Source organism: Heterodontus francisci, chromosome 15, assembly GCF_036365525.1.
Source record: "Heterodontus francisci isolate sHetFra1 chromosome 15, sHetFra1.hap1, whole genome shotgun sequence".
In the NCBI taxonomy this organism is placed as follows: domain Eukaryota; kingdom Metazoa; phylum Chordata; class Chondrichthyes; order Heterodontiformes; family Heterodontidae; genus Heterodontus; species Heterodontus francisci.
The window spans coordinates 27,187,043-27,208,114 of record NC_090385.1 but is presented as its reverse complement, the minus strand read 5'-3'; the positions used below and the strand labels follow the sequence as shown (position 1 = coordinate 27,208,114).

The following is a 21,072-nucleotide window of genomic DNA, read 5'->3' as shown; positions in this document are numbered from 1 at the left end:
TATTCAATCTCTCATCATAGGGCAATCCGCTCATCTCAGGAATCAGTCTAGTGAACCTATGTCTCTTCATGGCAAGAATATCCTTTCTTAGGTAAGTAAACCAAAACTATGCATAGCACTTCAGGTGTGGTCTCACCAGGGCCCTAAACAACTGCAGTAAGACTTCTTTACTCTTATACTGCAAACCCTTTGTAAAAAAGGCTAGTATACATTTTGCTTTCCTAATCACTTAATGTATCTGCATGTTAACTTTGTGATTTGTGTACAAAGACACCCAGATTCCTCTGAATATCAACATTTCCCAGTCTGTCACCATTTAAAAAATATTCTGCTTTTCTATTTTACCTACCAAAGTGGATAACTTCACATTTCTCCACCTGCCGCATCCTTGCATATATAACCTGTTTAAATCCTTTTGCAGTCTTTTTGTCCTCCTCACAGCTTACTTTTCCACTTATGGTCAACAAACTTGGATACATTACACTCAATCTCCTCATCTAAGTCATTGATAAAGATTATAAACAGCTGAGGCCTAAGCACTGCTCCTTGCATGCGCCATTATTTACAGCCCCCTGCCAACCCGAAAATTACCGATTTATTTCTACTCTCTGTCCTCTGTCCATTAACAAATCCTCAATGGATGCTAGTATATTACCCCAATCCTGTGTAATAACCATTTGTGCAGCACCTTGTATATGTTACCTTGGACGATCTTAGCACCATTCCAAATCATTCAGCTGTAAACTGCACTCATATTGAAAAGTCTATCCTAATAAGTCTGCAACACACTTCATTTAAAGGCCCCAATGTGCTCCGTTTACAGGCCTTACAATAGCCAATGGTCACCTGTTGGTTACTGCAGTATTTTCTAAATTCAAGTTCAATTAAAAGGATATTGGTTCACTTGGTAAAACACTGCTTATTGTGGAACTACATCATTCAGAATTAGAAAACTCCAGATTCAATCCCCAGTTTGTGTTGGGTTTTCTGATCTCAGCTGGAACAGAGTTAGAGGTCCAGGTATATGGGATGGGGAAAAGTGAGAACAGTCATCGGCCCCGATCCCTTCATTTCTGTAGAATAGATGACATCATTCAACCCGACCTGCATGCTTAAAGAAGAACCCCACTGCTTTCCTGTAAGTGTCTTAAAAGATCAGGTTAAGATTGGGATGTGGCAGGAAGGCAGGAGGAAGAGATGGAGAGAGCAAGTTACTGCCTTCATGTTAAATGCATCCCTCCTCCCCAGTTTCTGTCAAGTAGGGGCAGTTAAAATCTGGGCCTCAATGTCTTGGTTCACATTCTGAAGAATGGCCTCTTTTGGGTGAGGTGTCAAAGGGCAGTCAGCACCATGGAATTACAGGCAAGAATATGCCTCTGGGTTTGGGGGGGTGGGGGGTAGGGGGTGTATAGAGGGAAGGAAAGAAAGGTCACGAGGAAGTTGCAGCACTGGTCTCTGAACAGTGGGTAGCAGGTTTAAACCCCAGTGCTGACTGGAATGGTGACCTGCCCTCAATGGAGAAACTCCGGTGATTTGACTTCAAGAAGGAAACAAGGGTAACATTACTTTTCTTCCTCCTCCTCATGTGTATATTTTCAAATCTTCATAAGATGATTATATTAGCAAAGCACAACAGTTGTGCACAGCTAATCAATACAATACAAAACAGCATAAAATAAGACTAGACCTTCCAGCATACAAGGCCCATCCCTCTCACAAATCAGACAATCTACCATGTGGTAGACTTTGCACCACCTATTTAATCTCCTGAAATCCAATTCTGCATTATACACCCCAACCCTCAAAAGAAAATCAAGAAAAATGCCAAAATATTCATGCGCCTTCACTTCTGGCCTATTCAATCCTGGTTTACTGTTCTCCCCATGGGCAACCTCTTCCATCCATACCCCGCCCCACAGCAATGATCATATCCTTTGGAAAATCTGATTACCCTATCTCTATAACCTCCATTTCTAGTCCCAATGTGAAATATATTGCTGGTGTTCAATGTTCTACAACCAGAGCTAGGGAAGATGACAAGGAACTGCCGCATCAGACTGTTCTATTAATAATTTGGTTTAAATTAGAAAAGGTATGCAATTATTGGGTAAAGGAAATCCGTGACGCTTCAAAAGTGTTATGTTCAAACTTTAAATACACTGAAACTAACAGTTCCTGCTGTAGCCACCCCTGTTTTCATAAGATTGTAGCTCAGTGTGGCTGTGAACACCTAGGTCTTGCTTATTTTAAAGAACTCTAGTATAGGTAGGTGGTAGGGGAATTAAGGAAAGGTGGGGATGTGGTAGGAACATGGGATTAATGTAGGATTAGTATAAATGGGTGGTTGATGGTCGGCACAGACTTGGTGGGCCGAAGGGCCTGTTTCAGTGCTGTATCTCTGAAATAAAATAACTAAAAATTAAATGAGGATTGATCTTGAACGTGTGTGGTCCATTTTAAAATTAAAATCAAGCTGTTTAGTTGGAGCTCCTTGTGAAGGCTGTAAATGCAGTGCCCTCGGTGGTAATAAGCCACACAAATCAGGAAGATTAGTGCAGAGTTCGCTCATCTTCGCTAGAACAGTTGGAGTGATACCATTTTACCTCAGAATCGGTGTGATGGGATGAGGGAGGAAAAAGAAAACTCCACCAAGGTTCCTGCTCCTGATCACTATCCTGTAACCCCTGCTGGAGCTCATGTGGGGCATCACAGTCAAACCTGATTTTGTCATGTCAAGTCAAGCTTGTCTGTGATTCCCCCATAGTCAAATAGCCTGCCAACTCAGATGAAGAATGTCCATTTGGGAGACAGCCACTGACACTCCTGAAACCATACCCCAGCATGAGTCACTGCCTTTAGGAGCAGAGAGAAGGAATTTGAGCAGAGGAGAAAACCTGTTCATAAATAAAGGCAAACGGTGACCCTTGAAATGTTAGCAGGCAGTCACAAAGCAATTACTAAAAAGTGTATTTTAAATTTGATTTTCAAATAAAAATGCAGAGTCATGCCTTTGTCATCCAGTCTTAGAGGCGAGTGTGTGTCAAATATGCAGTAACAGAGACTCATTAGCATACCAACAGGTGGCAACAGAAATTGGCACGTCTATAAACTGTAAACAGTTAAATTCATGACAGAAGCCAAATGCCTTCACCATCCCCCCATCCAGCCCTTTAACACCAGCTTCCTCACACACACTCACAAAAACAAAACAGGGAAGTAATAAGATAGGAGGGGTTCATATCCTGGTGAAACACTGGCCCCAACTCCCGGACCACAATCACTACAAAAACTAGCTTGTAATATAAAGGCAAACACCTCGATTAAAGCAAGTCACTGGAGTTTAAAGAGGATTCACCTGATAAGTGATTCTTTCAAAAATGTTGAAGGATTATGATGGACTTCGCACCATTTACTTTTTCTGTCTTCTGTTTCAATGATCTTTAAATTCTGTTTTTTAATATTATCACTGCGAAAACTGGAAGAGTTACTGAACATAGCAGTGTGAGGAAGCTGCATTAACAGGCAGGTAGAATAATGATCACTGTGGTATTCTAACTTAATTAATTGTTGTCAAATCTATTTCTTCACACTATTAGTCGCAGTGCTTCCTATGATTAGGTCGTCGGCACTTTCCAAAAATATTCCTCCCCCACCCAAAAAAGCAGGTCAAGAAAAGAAAAACAAGCTGATGTTAAAATGAACTATAATTAAATTTAATTTGTAACGTTCTAAAAAAAAACAACAGGGTGATGAGTCGGTCTTAAAATTACCCATCCAACTTATGTGGCAGGGCCTGGTTATCTGTACAAACATCAAGTACTGCCTCCCACACAAATGTTCCTGTGAATTTAAACAAAATCAAAGGAACATGAAGATGAACTATGAATACAACCTTGCATTATTCACTCTGTCTGCTTATAATCTATTGTTTTAAGATAGCCTTTCCTGAATGGGGAAAGATCAGGGAAGTGGGACTAATTGGATAGCTCTTTCAAAGAGCCGGCACAGCTACAATGGGCCAAATGGCCTCCTTCTATGCTATATCATTCTCCGAGTCATCCTTGGCTTAGTGATCGCATTCTCACCTGCGTCTCAGAGGGCATGGTTCAAATCCAGTCAGTTGTGACAAGTGGACACATTGAAATCTGGTTTGATATCCAGCGAGATACTCATGTCTGGTGAGCGTGGGTGGCCCCTCATTGTATGAGTTATGGGAGACCCGAAAATCTTCAGCCGTGTAATAGTAACCACTCTACTGGCTGGTAAAGATGGCTACGGCCATGGAACAAATAGCCACATCGCGGCTGTTGTATGTTTGTTTGGTAGGCTGCCATCTTAATATGCTTAGTTAATCAAGTTTAGAGATATTCCTTAGACTAGAGTAACTAGAAGATTAACCTTTATTACATTATAACTATGTACAGCTTCACACCAGTCTGATTGCTCTGAAGCCACACTACATCTATCTTCAAGTCTGTCTCACGCGATCTCGATCATCATGGTAGGGGGTATTCTTTATGTGCTCTCAACATTAACCCTTTCAGAACCTTATACTACATCTTCTCCCCCCACCAGTCTTTATTCAAATATATATATTTACAAGCATTCACTTTTTATTTACATACTACCCCATCTCCCCCCAAGCCTCTGACTTCTTAGATTTAATCTGTCAGGAGGCTGCACAACTCTCCCTAAATCTGGTCATCAGGTGAAGATTAATAGTCTTTCTCCGATCTTGTTTCTTGACTTGGATGGCCATGCTTTCTGGATTTCAGGTTCAACATCTGATTTGTCCAAACGTATGACTGATTGATGTCTTTGCTGAATAGGAATAAGATTCCTTCTACTTATTATAGTAACTTCTGAAGTTGTTACTAAATAAGATCGCTGTTGATTCTCCCCTCTCTGGACAATTACTCCTTCGCTGTTTTGGTTTTGTACCCATATCTTTTGACCTTCTGACAACGTCGGGAGATTCCTGGTACGGTATTTTCTGTTATAATTATAAGCTTGTTGCTTTCGGTAAGATTTGGAGATTTCCTTCAATTCTCCTACCACCTACCTACAGTAGGGGCAATTTACCTATCAATTTGCAAGTCTTTGGCTGTAGGAGGAAACCGGAGCACCCGGCGGAAACCCACGCGCTCACAGGGAGAACTTGCAAACTTCATACAGGCAGTACCCAGAATCGAACCCGGGTCGCTAGAGCTGTGAGGCTGCGGTGCTAACCTCTGCGCCGCCGGGTGGTCGATGGTCGGCACGGACTCGGTGGGCCGAAGGGCCTGTTTCGGTGCTGTATCTCTCTATGACTTGTTGCAAAGGCTCAGTAACTTGTGCTTAGGTAGGAATTTTACCAACTGGTTGACCACACCAAGAAACTGTTGTAGATTGTGGACAGAAGTAGGAAGTGGAAATTCGCCAATGACTCTCGTCTTTTGTGCTGCCATTATGCTGCTACTGCTGACAATATGTCCTAAAAAACAAATGGATGTTTTTGAAAACTCGCACTTCTCATTAGGTTCCAAACCTCAGGTTATGGTCTTCATTGTACTCCCCGTGAACTAAGATATCATCCATATGGCATATTACATCTTCAAGGCCCTGTAGAATATTTAACATAGTTTTTGGATTATTTATGGTGCTGACATTATACCGAATGGTAAACGATTAAAATAAAATCTTTCGAACAGAGTATTGAAGGTGGTCAATAACCTTGACTTTTTATCCAATGGGACTTGCCAAAAGCCACTATTCATGCCGAGCTTTGTGAAGACTGTACTTTTGGAAAACTTTGACAAGCTTTCATCCACTGAGGACATTGGATGAACTTCCCGTGCTGCAGCTTTATAAAGTTGTCTACACAAATGCAAAGATCGCCGTTTGGTTTAGGAACTGGAACCATTCCCGAGCACCACTATGTAGGTTCAGTAACAGGAGAAAAAGGCTCCCATCCTGGTCATGTATTCGAATTGATGTTGGACTTGCTTCATTAGTGGGTGTGAAATCTTCCTAGCTGTGAAAAGACAAACTGGTTTAACATCTTTTCGCAAAGCAATACTACATTCTGTCTTCGGTCTGCCTAGACCAGTTAACAATTACGGAAATTCCTGTTGTAAGTGACTCCTGGATCTTGTTGCCTAACATCGTCCACTTTCGTTGTAAGATGAAGGTCAATACAAACTCCTCTACAGAGAGAGAGACAGACAGACAAAGAATCAGTGCTGTCTGTAGCTTCTCCTTCACCTCAAGTTTAACCCTTCCTGGTCTATGTTACCGAGTTTCTGTCCATTGCAGAAAATGTGTTGCTAACCACAGCTCTTTGTCTGATAAGACTGTTATACTTGCTCTGGTGTCCAGTTTAAAATTAGTGATATGTCCGTTGATATATACACCTGTCGACTAAAATGTCCGATTAGGATGATTGACCACACCAAGAACGTGTTTTGGTTGCTCTCCTGAAAGAGGTTGTTTAACTTCATTAACCATTCTATGTATAAATGCTTTTCCTTTTGAACTTGAGGGTAGAGATTTTATTTTGGCACATTTTACCAAAATGCCTTTTTTCCTTACGGTGGAAGTAATATTCTTTGTTTGCAGGACACTGTTCGTGCCTGTGGGTACTTGAGGCACCACATCGCTGGCAGGGTTTAATTGTGTCTTTAGCTTCCCCCCCCCCCCCCCGCCCGCAGTGTACCTTTTTTCCTGGTGCTTCATTTACAGCCCTTTGGTTAAGGTCCTGTACGGTTGCTGGATGGTTTGCTGAACCAAGGTCTGCCTTCACCTCTCAGGATTGCTTTGTTCTTGTGGACCTCTGCTTGTCTCACCAGCTGAATTGCATTGTCTAGGGCAAGGTCTTCTTTAGATTGCAATAAATCCGATAGGGATTCATCAGCAATACCTACTACAATGCAGTCTCTTATTAATTCTGCTTTAAGATCTTCATATTCACATGCTTCCTTGATAAAGGCATCAACTGTTTCACCTGGTTTCTGTTGCATCTTGCTCTTTTCAAAATATTATTGCTCAAGTTGAAGGAAGAATCAAAAGCTTTTAAAACTTCATTAGATGTCTCATTAATGCCTTGTCTTGCAACAACATCTGCTATAGCCCCAATAGAATACAACAATGTGTTAACCTGCTCAGCTTCAGACTAGCTGTCTAATTTGGAAGCAATTCTGTATCTCAAATCTTTCGCCGGGATGACCAATTTTGAGTTTGATTTGGTCCTTCCATGTGTCCAAATCTCTCTGGTATTGTGAATTTAAGCTCTACAGCTTCATTTTGTTTTATTGTTTTATTTTCAATTTTGGGTTTTCCCCCTCCAGTATCAGAAGTTTCCCTCGCTTTTTCAGCCCCACACTGACTCCCACTATGGCCAACATTTCTGCCTTTGAAATCTCACCGCTAGGCTTAGGATTCCTTTGCTCCTTGTATTAAACTCAGTTTTATAGTGTTACTGTTATACTCCATTAACTCCCTTCTCACAAAGAATCGAGTACTTGCAGCCTCTTTTGTTTCTCTTCGATCCAGTCACACGTGTTACGACGCTGACCTTGGATCAGCCCTCGCTAAGGACTTTCCCGGTGCTGCCTACCTAGTGCCGTTAGGGACAAAAAAGTTTTGACCCTCTTTCAGGGTTGCTCACCAGATCCTCGATCATTGCTTGGAGCCTGCAATTGCTGGACCCGATTTCTATTGCCGATTCCCCGACTCTCTGTGCCTGGAGCTTTTCCACAGCCTCTTCAAGTTCTGCAGTTTTGGCGCTTTTTCCAGGTCAGCCCTCTAATAAATTTCTTCAGATTCGTCTTCTGGGTGTAGCATGGCAAGAACCACTGTTGTTTTCAATCTCACCACTGATCACCATGTTGTATGTTTGTTTGGTACAGTGCCACCTTAATATGCTTAGTTAGTCCAGAGAGTATCCCTAGTCTGGAGTAATTGGAACATTAACCTTTACTACATTATAACTACGTACAGCTTCACACTAGTCTGTGTGACTCCTCTAAAGCCACACTAGATCTATCTTCAAGTCTCTCTCACATGTGATCTCTTACATCATGGTGGGGGTATTCTTTACACTAACAGTAACCCTTTCAGACCCTTATTCCACAGCGGCCTGTCAGACTGTTAATCCTTCTCCTATTCTCTCCAAGGGAAGAATGTGAAGATATAAAAAATAAACAAACAAAACTGTTGTTTTCTGTTGATGCTGAGTTATCTGGGGGGTAGCACACAGTGAAATAGAGTGGAAAAGCCCACAGGTCATCTCCAGCTCCACTCATCTAGGGCCGAGTATTGGAAACAAAGCTGCATCATCAACAGTGAATCTTCCAAACCCACTCCCTTTTTGTAAAAGATCTACAGGTTAAAGGTTTGACTGAAGAGACATACAATGTTTGGAAGGCTTCAAGTACAAGCAGCCTAACTAGGCCCAGTTCAGCATTTACAAAATGTGTCCACAGTCAAAATGGAACTGAGAGAGGAACAAGTACGAAAAGCAGAAGACAGGAAGGATTCATTCTGACATAAAAACAAAGTGCTGGAAAATACTCAGCGGGTCTGGTAGCATCAGTGGAGAGAGAAGCAAAGTTAACGTTTCAGGTCTGTGACCTTTCATCAGAACTGACCCGAAACGTTAACTTTGCTTCTCTCTCCATAGATGCTGCAAACCTGCTGAGTATTTCCCGGCACTTTTTGTTTTTATTTCAGATTTCCAGCATCTGCAGTATTTTGCTTTTATTTTAGGATTCATTCATTTTGCCCTGGCTCCCCAACTACATTAAATTACTTAAATAAGTCTGCAATATCCCCATCAACTGACCATGATAAATACATTTTATTAATAATAAAAAGTTGCATGAATCTTCAGCATGTTTTATCCAGCACTTGCTTTAATTTCCTGCCATGATGGGGAAGCACATTCTCCAGTCAAGTCACCGCACATCCTGTCATTTGTAGATAGGTGAGAAAAATACCCTTTAAAAGGATTATTTTCCTTAAAAAAAAAAGGTCATATTGGAATATGATGCATATGTGCAAAACAATGGAGGGAAACTATAAGTGGCTAGTCAAGGAAATCTCTCTCAACCTGGGCAACAGTTGGAGACTTCCTGCTCACCTTCATATCTCAGGTGTGAAAGAGGGCACTGGGAAAACCAGCATGGATCCCACTCCTGATCACTATCCAGGGACTGCTACTGGAAAGTGCGTGGAAGTCAAGTCTGGTGACAGAGCATGGCTTCACCATGGTGTCCATCATAACTGAAAAGCCTGCCAACATTTTATTGTCTGGGCTCACACATGAAGAGTAGCTCCCTGGATGAGGCACCAGAGGGTTTCTGGAACACATTCACTTTTTCCTTGATATTAGTTGAACTCATTCAGGAGAATACAGCTGAACAAACATTTTAAATATAAACTGTGCAGCAGCTGGTAGAGCTAGGCATGAGAGTTGATCCAGCAGACAGACATCCAGAGCTCTTGCCAGCTAATACATCACCAGGGTTGAGGTCAGCACCATTGATATTCCTGCTTGTTCCTCGAGAGCCACAATTTTATTCACAAATCAGCCAGTAAAAATGTGGCCTGCTCAGTGTTTCCAGCATCTTCCGTTTTTATTTCAGGTTTTCAGCATGTGCAGTATTTTGATTTTGTTTCAGTGTTGCCTTTAGCTTGTGAGAACTCATCAAGTGCTGAACTTTAAAGTGAACTGCAATCATGCCACCATTTTCTTAATAAGTAGACATATGACTCTTCAAGAGGTTATCTTTGAAACAGCAAAATCAAACTTCATTGTCAGATCTGCTGAGGGTTTCCAGCTTTTTCTACTTTTATTTCAGATTTCCAGCAGCTGCAGTATTTTGCTTTTGCAAACTTAATTCACCTAGAGACGTTGTATACTTATTTTTTTTAAGACACCGGTTATTAATCAGATTATTAAATAATTTGATTTGCACGCAATTGGCATTTTTCAGCTTTTAGCACAATGATCTTTGGGGAAAAAGCAAGAGTGGACAAATCATACAAACTGCCAACTTGGTTTGGGGTCTCAAGTTAGTAAAATGTGTGTTATAAAGCTTGTCCCCCTGCAAACTTCATCAGCTCTGGTGTGTCTCCAATGATGAATTTACCAAGGGGGTATTGAGTGATCTTTTTTTTTTTTAATTGTTCAAATCTAAAATCGCAAAATACCTGCAGGAATGCAACTTCTATGAAAAAAATAGCTTCAGTCTGGAAAATCATAAAAATCCAGCACATTGATGGCAGTATCTGCAAGTCACCAGTAGATGGCTCCAGCTCACCAGCAGTCAGAGATTTAAAAACATTTCTGCAGCAGAGTCTCCACTGTGATGGGGACTTACAATATGTAATATTATGTAATATCATGGGTCTCAGAAATCTTTTTAGGTGTGAGCTTCCTTCAAACTCTCCTATCCACCTCCCACCCAAGTCACTCACCATTGATCCTTCTCCCCTTCTGTCCTGTAGGTGCGAACACATATTGGGGTATGGGGGCCTGGGCAGTCGTCACTCTAGTAATTCACCCAATTGGCTGTTCGTGTACGAATTTAGACAGCGACTATTTGCACATTAATTGTGCAAGCACAATCCTCATGCAATGTAATAGTAATCAACAGCTCCAAGTGAACAGCTAACACTGGCACAATCGTAATGGGCCGAACAGCCTGCCTCATGTCTAGGATTGGGAGGCACTGCTAATTCTTTTCTCTCTCATCTACAGATATTGAAACCAATTGTAGTGCTGGTAACTGGTGTGGAGTCCAATCAGGTAGAAGCTTTGCTGAGTCAAACCATTTTTTTGATCTAAATTGTCGAAACTGTTCAAAAATATGGCACCATTAACCAATGGTGTTCTGAAATCGGAGTACAGGACAGGAAAGGGTGAAAGAAAGCCTTTCCAAAGAGGATACAAATACAAGGTGGCTTACAGAATACATATCATGGTTACCAAATACAGTCAGATAGAAAACAACCGACCTGCCTTCTAATCAAAAAACCTAAAAGGAAATTTCAATGACATTGCATAAGACGCCCTATTAGGTATAGCGATTCCCCAGGGAACGTTGCTGTTTAACACATCGCGCATTGTCACTGATGTAATAGGGAATGGGAATCCAAGAGCCCCAGACAACAACTTGGGGGTAGAGACAGGGGGGACAGGAGACTAGAAGCCCGAGAGGGGACAGTAGCACTTGCATGCACAGAATAGTGTGGAACATGGAACTAACACGGAGCTGAACTAGAAGACGACTGCTTTCCTCCAAGTGAGCTACAGCTCCATCCAATAAAATTGGTTGCATACAAATACCTCATTATTTTCAACCCCCAAATAGTTAACCTAAATTTCTAGTCTCCTACTTGGTTATATACAGTAAATACTGCCCCTACTCTGCTCCAACAATAGTACTCAGCTGCAACCTCAGGAGGACCAGCCCTGACTGCACCAGTCTGACATTTTCCCATTCCTCACAACTACTATCCTTTGGTGGTAGATGATTAATTTAATGTCAACTGACAGAGCAAACTTCCATTTAATCAGCCTGGGCTGTATATGAACCCATTTCCTACAGATGGAAGGCCAGGTTTTAACATGATGTGGTACCTAATTCCATTAAAGAAAATGTAAAAATACCACAAGAGCAACTCCTTTCTCTCCTGAAGGTACCAACATTTACCGGGTACACCAGCAGCTTTCGAGTAGCTTGCCCAAGTTTCATTCTTCATTCTAGATGATCAACTAGTTCTTCAGCTATAAGGATCATCATAGAGGGACTTGATTCTGTTCTCACCTTGCCAAATCAGGATCAGAATTCCCTACCGATTTTCCCTCTCGAGTGTGGGAACACTGAAGCTGATTACATCATTTCTGTTACTTTTTTTTTTGAGATCAACTAATTCAGCACAAACCAGTGATCACATATGCAATTTTTTTTCTGGTCTGTGTGTTGTATTTCCACATCAGGCTGTGCATTTACTCTATAAAACACCAACTGAGCCAATGTAGTAAAGTGTATAATTATTTAAAGCTGGCATAACCTTTTGTCATTTGGAACATTTAAAAATCCAAGATGCTTACCCCCTTTCTGCAACAGGTAGATTGGAACAATATATAGTGTGATGTGCTGGATATAGTAGACTTCCATCTCAAAGGGGAGCTGGGCAGGAAAAATAGAAAAAAGACTTGTCAAATGAGCATGTACTCTTTATCTACCCCAATCACTTACACCTTTTATCAGTTATCAACTGATGAGGTTATAAAAAGCATCTCAGCCACTTGTTGTTGCCATGTCACATATCTGATTGAAGTGGGCTTTGTTTAAAAGGTTTCAGTAAGGTTGACCATTTTAAAACAGTCCTGTTACCCAAATTGTTGGGCCAGTCCCAATCATATTATTGGGTTTATCTTAGAGGATTACATTTAAATTGTGGAAGGTAGGGAGGGGAGGGTGAAAAGGGGGGAAATAGTTAAGGTTTCCATCAGTGAACCCATAGAATTAGCACAACAAATGCATGAAAGGTTCAGCAGATAAACACATTTCTCAATTTTATTCTAAAATTATGCAATAGAAATGTCGAAAGACAGGCAGGTCTATTCTCTTCTCTTTTTTTCTTTTTGAAGTCCACCTACCAATGAGCTTTACCCACTCTTGCAGAAATGGAAGCCGGACCATCATTGATACAATCCCTCTTTATTAAAATATTTTTCACAGAGACCCCTTATTACAGCTATGGATGCTGGAATAGTTCTGCCTCTGAAATAGACTCCAGCTTTCTTTCACTAAAGGAAGAGAAATGTCAGGAGTTTCCAGTACAGGCCATATACATGTACAAGTCTACAATCAAGAGGAGGGAGGCCAACTCTATGCACAGGCCTCCTACTGATTATAGAAGAGTTGGTAGATTGTACACTTAACAGTCAATCTCGAGTCCAACTTAAACACTATTTACTCCACAATTTTGTTCCAGCTACGATCTTATTCAAGGGCTGAATGGGCTACTCCTATTCCTATATTTTGAAAACCACAAAGGCCTTTTAAAATCAAACTACACAGCCTGTAGCTTATTCTGTCTACAACCCTTTGGTAGCTCTCTACACATGCTTATTTATACAGGGGAAAAAATAAAATCCACACTGCAGAGTGGAACTGAGAAATATGTTTAAATCACTAACTCGGTGTTATCATAATGATTTCAGTATACAGCATACATGTAACATGTGCAAACGTCCACTAAAATCATCAAAACTACCCAGCAGTATAACTGCATCTTCTTCAGAGAGCATTTGGAACAATGAACACTGGAGAGTAATCCAAACTTGTCAGTGAAGGCAAGTGGCTAGAGTAATCTATATACCAAACCCTGTGGAGTTCCCATGCATTCAAATAGATTCATTCACTGAAGGTGTTGGGCTGGATTTTATGCTCTCCCCTGTTGTGAGCTTGGGAGGCGGGGACAGCATTTAATTGAGCAGGATGGTGGTGGATGGGGACTCCCCCACCTTCCCGCCTCTACCCCGATTAAGTCCATGGCGAGAAGACCCATGGGCGGCCTTCCTGCCTGCCACCAATTGAGGCCCAATTAAGGGCCTCTTCCTGCCACCTTTGGTATTAACCCAACGGCAGGCAGGCCTGTCGCTACGTGGGGAGCAGGACATGCAAACCCATGTGGGATGCTTACCGGCTCCCGGGGGTGGGGTCCCTCGTTCCAAGGAACTCACTATCTGACCAAGGGACCCAGCATCGGGAAGGAGGGGCCCGCTGACAGCCACTCCTCTGCCTTGCTGCCAACCCACCTACACCCCCCTCCCGTGACCCCCACACCCCGCGAAACCCCTCCCGCCGCCCACCCGAGTCCGGGATCCAGCGCCGACCTGGGCATCAGATGGGGGTCTTTCTCACAGCAGCCACCGCCTCCCTGATGGCACTGCTGAGCAAAAGAGCCATCGGCCTCTGATTGGCCAGCAGCTCTCAGCAGGCGGGACTTCTGCCCCTGGAGCCCTGATCCCGTGAAAGGCCTACCGGTGACCTCTCAACTGCCTGATTGGCACTTAATACCTTCCCGGAGGAGGCAAACATGGGTCTCTTGCCTGCTCTCAACCCGACAACCAAGACCCCCATTGCCTCCATAAAATTCCCCCCGCTGAGTGTAAAGTGATCAAAGTTATTATTTCAAACTAAAAAAAATCAGCTCATGCTGTCACATAAATTAACCAATGTAATTAAAATGGTAATCTTAAAAAGTGCAAAAGTAGTATAGAAATTCTAATTACCCAACTTAAAATGAAGAGCAGACTAGTAAAATGAGATGGTACAGAATGAAACCAGAGATTGACGGGTTTATCATCTTCTCACATTAAAAGCAGAGCTTGTACTGATCTGTGTACATTACCACCAGACCTAACTCCTTTTAGTCCCCTTCATTCCCACCCTGGCTTTCTGCCATCCAGAGAATGGACAATAAGCGTTCTAAATTTAACCGCTTCGGAATCTATCAATGCTGATGCTGAGTTCCTGATTACTGTTGGGATCATTGTCCAAATGATTTGCTGTCAGGTTTAATGCCCAGTGTGTATTGCTGACGGGGTTAAATGTCCAGGGTTTTGGCTTTCAGGTTTGCATGTGTTTTGATGTGAAGTTTTAAATTTGCCTGTTCCAATTGGAATCTGAACCCAAAGCTAGTGTGACAAAACTATTCAAAGTAATTAGTGTGGTGATATATATCCTAAATATACTAGAGATTAAGAAAAAAAAAAGCATCATTTTACTGGAATGTGGATCTTGTGAAATGAACTCCTGAAGCAAACAGTTAATACGGTGTTCAATAACAGCTTTAAAGAGGGAGAATATCTGATTAGGAATAAGACGGAGTATGATATATCTAGTACTTATCAATCTCCTGGACAGGATATGAAAAAAACTTCTCATTTGATAGGTGATCTTTCTCTCATCTCCAGTTTCCAGTCCCCCTCTCATTCATAGCCTTTCTGGTTTCTATTACATTGATATTACTGCATCGCTGCTCCTCTGAATTGTATTCATTACCCGTGGCTCAGTGGTAGCACTCTCACCTCAGAGACAGAAAGTCATGAGTTTAAGTCCCACTCCAGAGACTTGAGCAAATAATCTAGAATGACATTTCACTGTACTGAGAAAGCGCTGCACTGTCTGGAGGTGCTGTCTAGTCCAAGCACAGAGATACAAAAGCAATCACCACCATACCAGTTACACTGCTGCTCACAGGTCAGAGCTCTACCAGTTCAACATGCAGTGTGCGTTCTCTGAAGCAATCCCCTTGTCTGGACATGAATGTTTTGTTAAATATATTTTTGAAGAATCATTTTTGAAAAATTGAAGAAATGTTAAACTTTGGGGTTTTCAAAGGGGATCATGTAAAGGCCACTTGACTTTGAAAAATAATCCCTAGAAAATTTTTTTTCAAAAAGGGGCACTGAGAGGTCTTGAGGAAAACCAGCCTTTTCAGGAAACCACCTGACTTCCAGCTCAATAAACAACAGAGAACTCCCAAGGAGAGGAGAGAAGGCCACAACCCAGCTCAGCTTTCCAGCACTTCTCCATAAGACCCTGAGGTCCACTGTGTCAACTCATCTCACCTCCTGCCTTTGAAGAAAAGCCTACTAAATTAATTCTCAAAGCCACTTGAAAAGAACGGTTCTAAAAGATCCCCGTCATCCATCTAAGTGTACTTGGAGGCCAGACTGTAGGCCAGTTTTGCAACACAACGTATCTCATCTGCTGTTTCTTCAAAAATGAATAAATATTCAACCCAAGTGTTTTTTTGTCTGTAACAGAGCTCTAAAAACAAAAATCCCTTTATTTTTCCGGTTAACCAGTGTGTGCACGATGCGGCTAAAGTAAAAAGGAAACTTCAAAAATATTTCAATCTGTGTGTTTATGCTTTACTTCATTACTGGTTAAGACTTGTTTTGTAATAAACTGATAATTTTGTTGTTTATTAAAAAACCTGGTTGGTATGTTTTATTCTGGTATAAAAATAGAGTATATGATTGACTGCATCAGTAAGTGGAAATTTTTTTTTTAATTCATTCATGGGATTTGGGCGTCGCTGGCCAGGCCAGCATTTATTGCCCATCCCAAATTGCCCTCGAGAAAGTGGTGGTGAGCTGCCTTCTTGAATCGCTGCAGTCCATGTGGGGTTGGTACACCCACAGTGCGATAAGAAAGGAAGTTCCAGGATTTTGACCCAGCAACAGTGAAGGAATGGCAGTATAGTTCCAAGTCATGACGGTGTTTGGCTTGGAGGGGAACTTGCAGGTGGTGGTGTTACCATGCATTTGCTGCCCTTGTCCTTCTAGGTGGTAGAGGTCACGGGTTTGGAAGGTGCTGTATATGGAGCCTTGGTGCATTGCCACAGTGCATCTTGTAGATGGTACGCACTGCTGCCACTGTGCATCAGTGGTGGAGGGAATGATTGTTTGCGGACGGGATAGCAATCAAGTGGGCTGCTTTGCTCTGGATGGTGTTGAGCTCCTTGACTGTTGTTGGAGCTGCACCCATCCAGGTAGTGGAGAGTATTCCATCAGACTCCTGACCTGTGCCTTGTAAATGATGGACAGGCTTTGGGGAGTCAGGAGGCGAGATAGTCGCCACAGGATTCCTTGTTTCTGACCTGCTCTTGTAGCCGCAGTATTTATATGGCTGGTCCAGTTCAGTTTCTGGTCAATGCTAACCCCCAGGATGTTAATAGTGGGGGATTCAGCAATCACAATGCCATTGAATGTAAAGGGTAAATGGTTAGATTCTCTCTTGTTGGAGATGGTCATTGCCTGGCACAAATGTTACTTGCTATGTATCAGCCCAAGCCTGGACATTGTCCAGGTCTTGTTGCATTTATACATGGACTGTTTTAGTATCTGAGGAGTCGCGAATGGTGAACATTGTACAATCAATCATCAGCGAACATCCCCACTTCTGACCTTATGATTGAAGGAAGGTCATTGATGAAGCAGCTGAAGATGGTTGAGCCTAGGACACTACCCTGAGGAACTCCTGCAGTGATGTCCTGGAACTGAGATGATTGACCTCCAACAACCACAACCATCTTCCTTTGCGCTAAGTATGATTCCAACCAGCGGAGAGTTTTCCCCCCGCCGTTTCCCCAAGGACTCCAGTTCTGCTAGGGCTCCTCGATGCCATACTTGGTCAAATGCTGCCTTGACGTCAAGGGCAGTCACTCTCACTTCACATCTTGAGTTCAGCTCTTTTGTCCATGTTGGAGCCAAGGCTGTAATAAGGTCAGGAACTGAGTGACCTGGCAGAACCCAAACTGGGCATCAGTGAGCAGGTAATTGCTAAGCAAGTGCCGCTTGATAGCACAGTCGATGACACCTTCCATCACTTTACTGATGATTGAGAATAGACTGATGGGGCAGTGATTGGCCAGGTTGGATTTGTCCTGCTTTGTGTACACAGGACATACCTGGGCAATTTTCCACATTGCCGGGTAGATGCTAGTGTTGTAACTGTACTGGAACAGCATGGCTAGAGGCACGGCAAGTTCTGGAGCACAGATCTTCAGTACTTTTGCCAGAATATTGTCAGGACCCTTAGCCTTTGCAGTATCCAGTACCTACAGTCATTTCTTGATATCATGCAGAGTGAATCGAACTGGCTGAAGACTGGCATCTGTGATGCTGGGGACTTCAGGAGGAGGCTGAGATGGATCATCAACTCGGCACTTCTGGCTGAAGATTGTTGCAAATGCTTCAGCCTTATCTTTTGCACTGATGTGCTGGGCTCCCCCATCATTGAGGATGGGAATATTTGTGGAGCCACCTCCTCCAGCGAGTTGCTCAATTGTCCACCACCATTCACAACTGGATGTGGCAGGACTGCAGAGCTTATATCTGATCTGTTGGTTATGGGATGGCTTAGCTCTGTCTATCGCATGCTGCTTATGCAGTTTGGAATGCAGGTATTCCTATGTTGTAGCTTCACCAGGTTGACACCTCATTTTGAGGTATGCCTGGTGCTGCTCCTGGCAAGCCCTCCTGCACTCTTCATTGAACCAGGGTTGGTCTCCTGGCTTGATGGTAATGGTGGAGTGAGGGGTATGCCAGGCCATGAGGTTACAGATTGTGGTTGAGTACAATTCTACTGCAGCTGATGGCCCACAGCGCCTCGTGGATGCCCAGTTTTGCATTGCTAGATCTGTTCGAAATCTATCCCATTTAGCAGTGGTAGTGCCACACAATTTAAATTTATGTTGTGACCCGTGGAGAAGTGGAGCTCGAATAAACAGTGCATTCCTCCTGCCTAGGTTCTAACAACACTCAGTTATTCTGAGGAGACTACAATGCTACTGCAGCACCTTCAGAGTCATTGTGACAGCATTTTAGCAGAGTGGCACAGACCAGCAGCATAACCAAGGTCAACTCAGCTCTAGACATCAAATTATATTTGAATGGAAAGTCATAACAGAGTTTTACAGCAGATTAAATTTGCTTGAAAATTTATTCTGTGGTCATATTTAGAATATTCAAATGGTCACTTTACATGGTGGCACAATGGTTCATCACAAACAAGGTACAGGATGCAAGTTAGATTCACTCCATTTGTGAGTTCCTGATTATAGTTCAACTTATATTAAAAACTAACCTTCTCGAATTTGCACAAACATGAAAAGATGATAAGTGACTGTAGAAATAGTAAAAGGTCACAGTTTGCAAAAGGATGAACAGAAGTGGGATAACAGGAATTAAAAAGATGATGGGAAATTGAACTTTTAATCTTGTAATGAATAGCATTAGTTATTTTGGCAGGTAGCAGCACAGGTTTAACATTCAAATTAAATACCTATAACAAGCCTAACATTTGCTCACGGAAAGCCAAATCCAACATTACACTATATTGCAACAGTGGAATTCAATCAGCAACTGCTTCCATTGTTTCCCTCTTGGGCATTTGGTGCAATTAATTCAATTAATGCAAACCAGGGTTTGGAGAAAAAAAAAGGATAGGGAAGAAAGAACAAGACGGCACAGTGGCGCAGTGGTTAGCACCGCAGCCTCACAGCTCCAGCGACCCGGGTTCAATTCTGGGTACTGCCTGTGTGGAGTTTGCAAGTTCTCCCTGTGTCTGCGTGGGTTTTCTCCGGGTGCTCCGGTTTCCTCCCACAAGCCAAAAAACTTGCAGGTTGGTAGGTAAATTGGCCATTATAAATTGCCACTAGTATAGGTAGGTGGTAGGGAAATATAGGGACAGGTGGGGATGTGGTAGGAATATGGGATTAGTGTAGGATTAGTATAAATGGGTGGTTGATGGTCGGCACAGACTCGGTGGGCCGAAGGGCCTGTTTCAGTGCTGTATCTCTAAACTAAACTAAACTAAGACATCCCAAAGCATTTCACAGCCAGTGAATTTGTGTATGAAGCATACACTATTAAATAGGCAAACAAGCCAATCTGCACAGCAGGGTTCTACAAATGGCTAATAAAATGACCAACTGGATGATGATTTGCTGAGGGAAGAATGTTGGCCAAGACAAACTCACCGCTCTTCTTCAAATAGTGCCATGTGATATTGTTGCGTCACTGCAGTTTGTGGGATCTTGCTTTGCATAAATTGACTGTTACATTTCCTATATTACAACAGTGACAGTGACAACAGATTTAAAAGTACTTCATTAGCTGTAAAGCACTTTCAGCCATCCTGAGGTTGTGAAAGGCACTATATAAATGCAAGTCTTTCTTTTGTTTCAACTTGAGCAAATAGGTGGGGCCTCGCTTTATCCAAGACAGCACCTCTGACAATGTAGCATTCCCTCAATACTGTCCTGAAGTGTCAGTCCAGATTACACACTCAAGTGCTGCAGTGATAAAGATTTATTTATAAAGTAACAAAAACTTGGAAAGCATAGACCAACATTTGCATCATTTTCAGGAAAGCAAGGGTAAGAGACAGAAAAACAGGAAAAGAATTATGCCTCATTCTTAAGGAAAAAGGAAAAGCAAAATGAAGTCAAGACCATTTTAAAAGTAATGTTTGGGCTTCCTGTGATGGTTCAACTACTTATTTAAAAAAAGCAGGAGCATTTCACATTCAATCCCAGTCTGTATCGAGTTAGCTGATCTCAACAAGGAAACATGTGGGCAGAGCAACCCTGAGGTAGACTGCGCATAATTGGCCACAGTCCTCACTGCTTAATGCCAACTAGTGTTGCCTGCTGTAGTGTGGGTGTGATCATCAGGCAAGAGCAGCATCAAGCTCAGCTGCAATGCAAGCATAGTTGAAGAGTCTGTTAATACAGACTGCCTAGTCTTGCAATTAAAGACCAGCCTCTTGGATTAAGGTACTTATAGGCATCTGGTGCCATTGGAATCATAGCCCAGGAAAGGGTCAATGCTTTTGAGAGAGGAGAAAACTGACCTGAAAAAAAGAGGAAGAAGCAAAACCAACCCCTAGCAATGGTAGGAGTGGATACAATTAGCAATTCCATGAAGTGGGGCCATAAAGCTGACCTTCTGCCACTACAGAGCAGAGACATTGCTAAAAAATGATTAAAACCAAAGTGTTTGTGACATTTTCAAAGTACAAGAGAAACAAGCACACTTTGACTATGGGCATATGGGCAAGAATTCAATGCCAAAATAAAATGTAAAAATTTCATATCTTTCTTGAACAGGAAGCATAATTTGAGTTCCTTTTTTACAGTGCAATTAAAGACATTTCCTTCCTCTTTATGGCCAATGATTTTACATAATATGAAAACAACTGACAAACATTATCATTTTTCATCTGTTGCAAAACATATGATAATGCTAAATCGACAGAGTATACAATGCATCAAACTGAACAAACTACACTGCAGAACTATTACACTTGTGGAAAGAAACACATTCATTAAATTGAAATTTTAATCCAGACTTTCTGATCAGGAAGGCTTCAGGATAAACAAGTTGTTCACAACTGGAAAATTGGGTTGCAATTCAGAACATCAGATCCATGTCCAATTCTCTGATCATATTTTAAAGTGTGCAGGGAGCACTCACCAGTTTATAGGAAGCTGCATGTA

General features: G+C 42.2%; 1 protein-coding gene across 2 annotated transcripts in view; it reads right to left on the bottom strand.

Annotated features, from left to right (window-relative positions):
- Nucleotides 1–21,072, bottom strand: part of LOC137377556 (transmembrane protein 164) — a 136,959-nt gene that overhangs the window by 33,595 nt on the left and 82,292 nt on the right. For both annotated transcript variants that reach the window (XM_068047296.1, XM_068047295.1), the window contains exon 4: nt 12,098–12,176. In XM_068047296.1, the coding sequence (XP_067903397.1) occupies nt 12,098–12,176 (79 nt within the window). The remainder of the gene's footprint in view (nt 1–12,097; nt 12,177–21,072) is intronic.